Raw genomic sequence first — 11,245 nt, forward strand, 5'->3', positions numbered from 1 at the left:
ACTCTCACGAGTGGAACTCCCCCGCGAGGGAGGCGTTACACTTACAGCACAACCAGCATCATCATCGTCAGCGCCAGCAGCAGCATCAGCAGCAGCAGCAGAAGCTTCACCAGCAACGACTGCTTGAACAGCAGCAGCAGCAGTATCAGCAGCAGCATCATTATCAGCAGCAGCAGCAGCGCTACCAGGAGCACCACTCGCCCAAAGACGTCCCTGCCCTCCGAATGGGCAGCAACGGGGTGCTCTCGGCACCCCCTGCACGCACCGCGGGCTTCCTCACCGAGTGCGAGGTGTTGGTGCATAGGGGGGCCGACGCCCAAGCGGGGGGCTCCAGTCCAGCCGTGAGCCCCCCACCTGAACCACAGCCAACGCAGCAGCAGCAGCAGCAGCAGGTGGCCCCCACCGGACCGCAGGGGCCCCCCGCTCTGCGTCGGGGCAGGAGCAGGAGCCGGCAGACGTCGCCCGGGAGGGGACCCGGGGGCCGGGGGCCCAGCCCGGCCACTCCGCTGCCCCCCGTGCCCAGCCCACGCGCCTGCAGCTCCGCATCGTCGCGTTTCTCCTACAGAGGCGGCGACTGTGGCCTGCAGAGGTGGGTCGGGGGGGAGGGGTGGGGGTGGGGGGTAGTGGGGGAGGGGTGCGGGGGGGGGGGAGTTTGTGAAGTTGGTTGTGTTGATGGATTTGGTGGTGTTGGTAGATTTAGTGGTGTTGGTGTAGTTCGTGAAGTTGGTTGTGTTGATGGATTTGGTGGTGTTGATAGATTTAGTGGTGATGGTGTAGTTCGTGAAGTTGGTTGTGTTGATGGATTTGGTGGTGTTGATAGATTTAGTGGTGATGGTGTAGTTCGTGAAGTTGGTTGTGTTGATGGATTTGGTGGTGTTGGTGGCGTTGGTGGATTTAGTGGTGATGGTGTAGTTCGTGAAGTTGGTTGTGTTGATGGATTTGGTGGTGTTGGTAGATTTAGTGGTGTTGGTGTAGTTCGTGAAGTTGGTTGTGTTGATGGATTTGGTGGTGTTGGTGGTGTTGGTGGATTTAGTGGTGTTGGTGGAGTTGGTGGTGTTGGTGGAGTTTGTGAAGTTGGTTGTGTTGATGGATTTGGTGGTGTTGGTGGAGTTCGTGAAGTTGGTGGTGTTGGTGGATTAGGATGAGTTGGTGGTGTTGATGGAGTTGGTGGTGTTGGTGGATTTAGTGGTGTTGATGGAGTTGGTGGTGTTGATGGATTTAGTGGTGTTGATGGATTTAGTGGTGTTGATGGATTTGGTGGTGTTGATGGATTTGGTGGTGTTGGTAGAGTTGGTGATGTACTCCCATTGACGTCACGAAATCGCGTGCGCGCGTGCATTCTGTGTGTCGTGAGCCCCTCCTCCCACCCGATATGGCCAATTGGCAAAGCCGTGGTCGGGCAAGCGCATGCACCATATTCGTTAAGAGAGCTGCAGCGGCGCCACCGGCATGGTTTCAAGAGCGACGTCGCAGCCTTTGAATGCATCAGGCTGCGCCGTGTCTCCGCCAGTCCTCTCTCCGACGTCTCGCCGACGAGACGTCTCCCCGACGAGACGTCTCATCAACGAGACTACCGACGAGACATCTCGCCGGTAGTGCGAGGCCTCCGCCGGTCGCTTACATTCCAAGCATCGCCAGGAGGTGTTCGCTGAACATACCACCACCCTCCAGAACAGGGGTCACCAACCCCCGGGCCGTGGACCGGTACCGGTCCGTGGCCTGTTAGGAACCGGGTCGCACAGCAGCAGGAGGTGAGGGCGGTGAGTCCGTGCGTGGAACCCGCCCCCATTGTTGTATAATTCACCACTTCCGTCCGCGCTTCGTTCCCACACTGCGCACTCGTCTCAGTCACAGTGTTGGTGAGCCCACAAGCTGCTAACCCCTAGTAGCCACAATGCGTAAAAAACAAACGTCGCTGGAGAACTTCTTTGAAAAGGGGGAAAGACCCAATGATGCACATTTTGTTAACGATTGAGCACCAAAGGAGTGCAAAGCTGCAGTAAAGAACCACTACTCTCCCCCTTTGTTGAATTGACTTTCAACCGAGTAACCCTCTTACCTGACCCAACATTTGTTCTGACAAACGTCGCTGGAGAACTTCTTTGAAAAGGAGGGAAAGACCCAATGATGACCACCCCCCTCCCCCCCGCCCCCCCCGGTCCGTGAAAAATTGTCTTCCACGAAGCCAGTCCCTGGTGCCAACAAGGTTGGGTGCCGCTGCTCTGGAACAGTGGCTCTTCTTCTTATTAACCTGGGGTGCATGCTGCCCCTGGAGATGCGAGATGTCCCTTTCCGGTGGGGTGTGAGACGTGGCCAGATTCTCTTTTCAGAAGGTAAATCATCTAAAAGACAAATTTAGCACGGACACGTAAGTACACCAACTATTAACATTGCACATTTTTTTCTCGGTTCTTTCGGTAAAGTCACGTAGAAGGGAGATAATAAAATAATAAAAATACAACATAATACAATATTACAATTCTCACGACGTTTCGAAAGAACCAAGAAGATGAATCCCTGCAGTCACGAAAGCTTTAAATCGAAATTGCATATTTTGTTATTGATTGAGCACCAAAGGAGTGCAAGGCTGCAGTAAAGAACCACTACTCCCCCCCTTTCTTGAATTTACTTTCAACCGAGTAACCCTCTTGCCTGACCCAACATTTGTTCTGATTAAATAAAATGCATGAATGAACGTCGATATTTTAACAAATTGTCAATTTTCTGAGGTTCCAGCTAGGTAACTGCGAGCGAATGAAACTACAAATGTCATCGGGATGCTCTGCGCGCGCGTGGCGTTAACCCACATTGCTTACGATCGATGAGTTTACAAAGGTCTTTTATATCGTTCTAGGTTAGCCATATGGATTAACATTTTAGCGCAGTTACACTATATTGGCAGATTCATACAACATGATTATTCACCAATGACTCTGGAGCATGATATAATTTGACAGATTTGTAAATCACCTCAGGTAGACCCCCCTGGGATATGGCCCATGCGTACCTCCAGGGGTCCGCGTGCCCCCCAGGGGCCTGTGTACCTCCAGGGGTCCACGTACCCCCAGGGGCCTACGTAGCCCACAGGGACCCGCATACCTCCCAGTTGAGAACCACTGCTCTAGACCGGGGTGGGGGGGGGGGTGATCGACAATCAAAATAACGAGGAGAGACATTTTTTTCTTGAATTCGGTCAACAAAAATAAAACCCCCACGATATTTCACGAGCCGCGCCAATGCGCACCGTGTGGGTGAATACGAGACGGTGGCGGTCCCCTCATAAATAACGGTCACGAAGCGGTTCCTTACAGAGGTCGCCACTGCACGCAGCTCCGCAGGTTTTTGCCGACCCCTCGCTCTAGAAAGAGACATCGCGATGGGTGGCCGTGGTGAGGGCCGGGATCGCCCTCCGCACCACCAGCACCACCACCACCGGACTGCGCGCAGCAGCAGCAGCAGGAGTCTCAGGGCACGACACGGGCGCAGCGTCAGCAGAGCACTAGCAGGGGGACCAGCAGACGACCATCAGGGCGGCAGTAGGCGGACCAGCAGGGGACCAGCAGGGGACCAACAGGGGCACCAGCAGGGGACCAGCAGGGGACCAGCGGGGGACCAACAGGGGCACCAGCAGGGGACCAGCAGGGGACCAGCGGGGGACCAACAGGGGCACCAGCAGGGGACCAGCAGGGGACCAGCAGGGGACCAGCGGAGCACTAGCAGGTGGCGAGGAGCCGGGCATCCTGCTGCAGTCGTGGCCCGGTCTCGGTAGCGAACGGAGACGGTCTAGATAGGCGGAGGGGGTAGTCGTGTTTGGTGTTCTTATCAACTGAGCGGCATGGCTCGAGACCTTTTGTGAGTGGGTCAATGTATTGGCGGAGGGGGGAGGAGAGGGGTGGCGTGGGGAGGGGGGGTGGGGAGGAGTGGGGCGGGAGGGATGTGGTCTGAACATTTAGGCGACTGTTTTGGGGTGCTAATATTCTCTTGATGCGCTAGCGAAGCGACCTCGGGGTCGTGCCGTGATGTCAGTGCCGAGTGATGGAGCGTCCACTCCGTGTCCGTGACCCCCCACCCCCCACCCCAACCTGGGACTGTGAACCACCCAATCACAGAGCGGCACCTCGTGCGTGCGCGCGCGTGTCTCCTGTCACAGATCCTGGGGAGATTGCCAACATCATGATCATCATCATCGCCATCATGATCAGCAGCATTTGTATTACCATCATTATCAATCATCACCATCCTCACCACCATCCTCACCATCATCATCATCAATATCGTTACCGATGATCACCATCCTCACCATCATCATCATCACCATCCTCACTGCCGCCACTATTAGCACCATCATCATCAATCACCATGCTCACTATGACCACCATTATTACCATCATTACCATCACCACCATCACCGCCTTGTGTCAATCAACCCAACTTGATGACACCCATAAGGACCACGTGTAGGAGCGGGAGGGGGGGGGGGCACAGCGGACTCACCTCCCGCCATGCACGGCTCGCAAAGCGAACCGGGAAGCATCACGTGACTGCGTCGTGAGACCGCGTGACCGCGCCACGTGGGCATGTGACTGCGCCATGAGACCACGTGACCGCGCCACGTGGGCACGTGACCGTGCCACGTGGGACCGCGTGTCTGCGCCGCGTGGCTCAATTGCCCACGCGCCGCCTGGCTGCCCGCATTGATTTGTTCGCGCGCTTTTTGACGCCGATAAACCGCCACGTCCGTAACCTCGAGGGCAATTAGCCTCGCGAGCGGAACGATCGTGGCGCCATCTGCGGCGAACAGAATGCCGGGCGGAGATGATCAGGGTGCGACGCAGGGGGCCGGGGGTGGTCGCGGGGGTGCGACACAGATGTCTCCGCCATCGCTTACACTGCAGTGGTTAAATTTCGATTTAAAGCTTTCGTGACTGCAGGGATTCATCTTTATTGGTTCTTTCGGTAATGTCACGAATGACTCTGTCGAGAAGACAGAGTCATTCAGACTCTGTCTTCTCGACAGACCTGTTCTCCACCTGAGGACGGCTGCTTGCGTTGTGGCCGAAACGTCGTGAGAATTATTGTATTATGTTTTGTTTTTATTATTTTATTATTTCCATTCTACGTGACTTTACCGAAAGAACCAAGAAGATTGCAGTGGTTCCCAACCGCCTTGCCCCCCCCCCCCCCCCCAGGTGGCACAAGCTACGAGTCGGGTGCCCCCCTCGACAACCACCATGACATGTTTCTTTTTTAAAACAGTTGTTTAAAACGGAGCGTGCCGTATCGGACATTTAACGGCGTCTAACAGCGTTAAATATCCAAGGCCGTCAGCGTAGCGATGATGCGATTACTGTACGAGGCAAGAGGAGGCCACAATATGTAACAGCCTCTCGGTGCGACCGTGCGAGACAAATCACAATATTGAAGCCCTACCTGATTGCCGCACCTCCTGAGCTGATAATGTCGTTATCACGCCACTGATAATGTAGCTATTACACCACTAATGATGTTACCACGCCACTGATAATGTCGTTATCACGCCACTGATAATGTAGCTATTACACCACTAATGATGTTACCACGCCACGGATAATGTCGTTATCACGCCACTGATAATGTAGCTATTACACCACTAATAATGTTACCACGCCACTGATCATTTGTAGCTATGGCGCCACTGATAATGTCGTTATCACGCCACTGATAATGTAGCTATTACACCACTAATGATGTTACCACGCCACTGAAAATGTCGTTATCACGCCACTGATAATGTAGCTATTACACCACTAATAATGTTACCACGCCACTGATCATTTGTAGCTATGATGCCACTGATAATGTCGTTATCACGCCACTGATAATGTAGCTATTACACCACTAATGATGTTACCACGCCACTGATAATGTCGTTATCACGCCACTGATAATGTTACCACGCCACTGATAATGTCGTTATCACGCAACTGATAATGTAGCTATTAAACCACTAATGATGTTACCATGCCACTGATAATGGAGTTATGATGCCACTGATAATTTCGTTACTATGCTACTCATAACATAGTTACTATGCCACTGATAATGTAGTTACTACACTGATAATGTCGTTACTACGCCACTGATTATGTAGTTACTATTCCACTGATAATGTAGCTACTAGGCCACTGATAATGTAGTTACTACACTGATAATATAGTTACTTCACCACTGGTAATGTAGTCACTATGCCACTGATAATGTAGTTACTATTCCACTGATAATATAGTTACTACACCACTGGTAATGTAGTTACTACACCACTGGTAATGTAGTTACTACACCACTGATAATGTAGTTACTACGCCACTGATAATGTAGTTACTACACCACTGGCAATGTAGTCACTACGCCACTGATAATGTAGTTACTACGCCACTGATAATGGAGCTACTACACCACTGATAATGTAGTTACTACGCCACTGATAATGTAGTCACTATGCCACTGATAATGTAGTTACTACGCCACTGATAATGGAGCTACTACACCACTGCTAATGTAGTTACTACACCACTGATAATGTAGTCACTACGCCACTGATAATGTAGTTACTACGCCACTGATAATGGAGCTACTACACCACTGATAATGTAGTTACTACGCCACTGAAAATGTAGTTACTACGCCACTGATAATGTAGTTACTACCCCACTGATAATGTAGTTACTACGCCACTGAAAATGTAGTTACTATGCCACTGAAAATGTAGTTACTACGCCACTGAAAATGTAGTTACTACGCCACTGAAAATGTAGTTACTATGCCACTGAAAATGTAGTTACTACGCCACTGATAATGTAGTTACTACGCCACTGAAAATGTAGTTACTACACCACTGATAATGTAGTTACTACGCCACTGAAAATGTAGTTACTACGCCACTGATAATGTAGTTACTACGCCACTGATAATGTAGTTACTACGCCACTGATAATGTAGTTACTACGCCACTGATAATGTAGTTACTACGCCACTGAAAATGTAGTTACTACGCCACTGAAAATGTAGTTACTACGCCACTGAAAATGTAGTTACTACGCCACTGATAATGTAGTTACTACACCACTGAAAATGTAGTTACTACGCCACTGATAATGTAGTTACTACGCCACTGATAATGTAGTTACTACGCCACTGAAAATGTAGTTACTACGCCACTGAAAATGTAGTTACTACGCCACTGATAATGTAGTTACTACACCACTGAAAATGTAGTTACTACGCCACTGATAATGTAGTTACTACGCCACTGATAATGTAGTTACTACGCCACTGAAAATGTAGTTACTACGCCACTGAAAATGTAGTTACTACGCCACTGATAATGTAGTTACTACACCACTGATAATGTAGTTACTATGCCACTGATAATGTAGTTACTACGTCACTGATAATGTAGTTACTACGCCACTGATACTGTAGTTACTATGCCACTGATAATGTAGTCACTACGCCACTGATAATGTAGTTACTACACTACTGATAATGTAGTTACTATGCCACTGATAATGTAGTTACTACACCACTGATACTGTAGTTACTATGCCACTGATAATGTAGTCACTACACCACTGATAATGTAGTTACTACACCACTGGTAATGTAGTTACTATGCCACTGATAATGTAGTTACTACACCACTGATAATGTAGTTACTACACCACTGATAATGTAGTCACTACACCACTGATAATGTAGTTACTACACCACTGATAATGTAGTTACTACACCACTGATAATGTAGTTACTACACCACTGATAATGTAGTCACTAAACCACTGATAATGTAGTTACTACACCACTGGTAATGTAGTTACTACTCCACTGGTAATGTAGTTACTACGCCACTGATAATGTAGTTACTACTCCACTGATAATGTAGTTACTACACCACTGATAATGTAGTTACTACACCACTGATAATGTAGTTACTACACCACTGATAATGTAGTTACTACACCACTGATAATGTAGTTACTACACCACTGGTAATGTAGTTACTACTCCACTGATAATGTAGTTACTACACCACTGATAATGTAGTTACTACGCCACTGATAATGTAGTTACTACACCACTGATAATGTAGTTACTACACCACTGATAATGTAGTTACTACACCACTGATAATGTAGTCACTACGCCACTGATAATGTAGTTACTATGCCACTGATAATGTAGTTACTACACCACTGATAATGTAGTTACTACACCACTGATAATGTAGTTACTACACAGTTACTACACCACTGATAATCTAGTTACTACGCCACTTATAATGTAGTTACTACACAGTTACTACGCCACTGATAATGTAGTTACTATGCCACTGATAATTTAGTTACTACGCCACTGATATTGTAGTTACTACGCCACTGATAATGTAGTTACTACGCCACCGTAGTGACCACGTATATATTTTAACCAATTGTTCATTGCAAGTGAATACATTAAAAATCAACGGGGCGCTCTGCATTCGTGATTTAATTTCTTCGCTTATCGCTGGTTACTCTTTTTTAAACTCACATTGCTTACGATCAATGGATTTAGAAACGTCGTTTATATCTTTCTCAGTTACCATATGGATTTACATTTTATCGTAGTCATGTTATATTGGCAGATTTGTACAACATGATTATTCACCAATGACTCTTGTGTATGATATAATGTGACACCTTTTATAAATCATATTTATAAATCACCTTCACGACGTAGACACCTGGGGATATTGCCAATGCGTACCCCCCAGGGGCCCGTGTACCCCTCAGAACGGCTGGCTTGGGGGAATCCTTCCTCAAGGCGTCCAGTAGAGGCCACGGTGTCAGAACGTGACAACAATAAACAAGACAAAAAACACGATGGGAGTGCAAAGTATAGGAAAGGTAAACAAACCACGATAGAAAATTAAACAATTGTTTTTATCTTACCAGATAAAGCCCACTGAGGTATTAAGTTATTTGTCCCAAGCGACCTGGTCACAAATGATAGGTCAACAAAGTGGCCCATCGCTTGCAAATTCATCGTAGAAAAATTATCTAAATAATCTAAACTGGGAGCACAGTGGGTGCAACCTTCCAATCATCTCAGGCAGTCAACCCATGGCACCTGGGTCTGTCCCGTGACCGCCTGCCAGGGAGCCTTCGACACTTTACCTGGCCTCAAAGTGCACCTGGCCTGGCACAGGCGCCGTGGTGATGTCACCACCACTTAGTGGATGGTGCGCTGGGAGTGCGTGGAGCGGTGGTGGAGCGGTTAGCGCTACGCTGCGCTACGAACCCGGCCACCCGAGTTCGATTCCCGCTCACGGCCAACACCGGTGACGATTGTCTGAACCGGTCCTGGTCCTCCCCTATGTCGACTCAGCCTCAAGTGAGTACCTGGTGCGATGTGTAGTAAACATCGCCACTGGGGAGACAAAGGCGGTCGGCCGTGGTGCTGCTCAACCACAACACTCAATTAAGCAAATACGGAGGATCTTTGTATTTTGTCTTTGGCGGATAGTGCGGTAGTTGGTGTGGTGGTTGATGTGGTGGTTGGAGTGGTGGATAGTTTGGTGGTTGGTGTGGTGTGGTGAATGGGGTGGTGTGGTGAATGGTTTGGGGTGGTGGTTGGTGTGGTGAATGGTGTGGTGTGGTGGTTGGTGTGGTGTGTGGTTGGTGTGGTGTGGTGAATGGTGTGGTGTGGTGGTTGGTGTGGTGTGGTGGTTGGTGTGGTGTGGTGAATGGGGTGGTGTGGTGAATGGTTTGGGGTGGTGGTTGGTGTAGTGAATGGTGTGGTGTGGTGGTTGGTGTGGTGTGTGGTTGGTGTGGTGCGGTGAATGGTTTGGTGTGGTGGTTGCAGTGGTGGTTGGAGCGGTGGTTGGAGCGGTGGTTGGAGCGGTGGTTGGAGCGGTGGTTGGAGCGGTGGTTGGAGCGGTGGATGGAGTGGTGTGGTGGTTGGCATGGTGGTCGTTGTGCTTTCTGAGGTGGGTGGTGTGTTTGGTTGGTGGGTGATGGGTTAATGAGGGAATAATCATTATTACCCGAACGCTCTGCTCATTAATGTATTAATTCATCAGTAATTGCTCTCTGCGCGATGCAATGCGCATATTTGCAAAATCTGAATTGCACAGCCGGGCCACGTGTTCCATCCGTGGATACCGCGCCGCGTCTAATCAGTGATTGATTAATGACGCGCTGCTGATCCCTCTCCCCGCCGTCTCCTGGCGTCCTCCCCTTACGTCTTCGTCCACCCCTCCCCCCTCTACCCCCCTCCACGGCCTCTCACGTCTCCCTCGCCCCCGTCTCCCCTCCGTGTCTGGCCTCTCCCTCCCCTTCGCTTGTCCATCCCTACCCCAATTCCTCTCCCCTCTCTTCCTCCCCTCCAATTTCTCCCCCCCCCATCTCCCCTTCCCCCTACCACCTCCCCCATCTCCTCTCTCCCCTACCCCCTCCCTCATCTCCCCTCCCTTCCTCCCCTCTCCAACTTCTCGTCCCCCATCTCCCCTCTCGCACACCTACCCCCTCCCCCATCTCCTCTCTCCCCTACCCCCTCCCCCATCTCCCCTCCCTTCCTCCCCTCTCCAACTTCTCCCCCCCCCATCTCCCCTCTCGCCCCCCCCCCCCTCTTCCCTACCCCACCTCTTCCCTATCCCCCCCCCCTCCCGTAGGTGGAACTCGACCGCCAGCTGCTCCCCCAGCACGCGCTCTGCCTCCCTCTGCAGAATGACGGCCGTGTGAGGGGCCACGGGGTGGGGTACGGGACCCCCCCCTAGACCCCAGCGAGATCCACGGACCCCCGAGACCCCAGCGAGATACACGGACCTCCCCCTAGACCCCAGCGAGATCCACGGACCCCCCCCCCCCCTAGACCCCAGCGAGATCCACGGACCCCCCCCCCCCCCCCCCCCCCGAGACCTTAACCCTCAAAGCGCTCCTGCACTCCTCCCAGAGACTCCCACGTCCCCTTGAGCCCCCACGCACGGGCTCCCAGAGTCCCCTGTGAGGACCCCCCTTTGTGGGGGCCCGTCATGGGAATGTGGAATTTCCCACGCTGGCTCAAGGCTCTGAGATCGATCGAATTGGGTGATCGCCGGAGTGATATTGTACTGTCATCGGTAACGCAACACTATCGCCGGTTACACGGCGTGTCCATCAGCAGCAGCAGTGACAGCAGCAGCAGCAACAGTGGCAGCAGCAGCAGCAGTGGCAGCGGCAGCAGCAGCAGC

At 50.9% G+C, this 11,245-nt stretch overlaps 1 protein-coding gene across 1 annotated transcript; it reads left to right on the forward strand.

Annotated features, from left to right (window-relative positions):
* Positions 1–202: 202 nt before the first annotated feature.
* LOC144945167 (uncharacterized) lies at positions 203–10,852 on the forward strand. Its single transcript, XM_078873453.1, has 2 exons — positions 203–589; positions 10,688–10,852. Exons 1-2 carry the CDS (start codon positions 225–227, stop codon positions 10,755–10,757), a joined length of 435 nt encoding a protein of 144 aa, XP_078729579.1. The 5' UTR covers positions 203–224; the 3' UTR covers positions 10,758–10,852.
* Positions 10,853–11,245: the final 393 nt, after the last annotated feature.

The sequence above is a fragment of the Lampetra fluviatilis genome, chromosome 36 (assembly GCF_964198595.1).
Source record: "Lampetra fluviatilis chromosome 36, kcLamFluv1.1, whole genome shotgun sequence".
Classification (NCBI taxonomy): Eukaryota; Metazoa; Chordata; class Hyperoartia; order Petromyzontiformes; family Petromyzontidae; genus Lampetra; species Lampetra fluviatilis.

Excerpts from the sequence above, each read along its gene's own strand:
- LOC144945167 (XM_078873453.1), top strand. The coding sequence starts at position 225 with ATGGGCAGCAACGGGGTGCTCTCGGCACCCCCTGCACGCACCGCGGGC. Across the intron at positions 590-10,687 it reads GGCGACTGTGGCCTGCAGAG|GTGGAACTCGACCGCCAGCT; the intron begins GTGGGTCGGGGG and ends CCCCTCCCGTAG.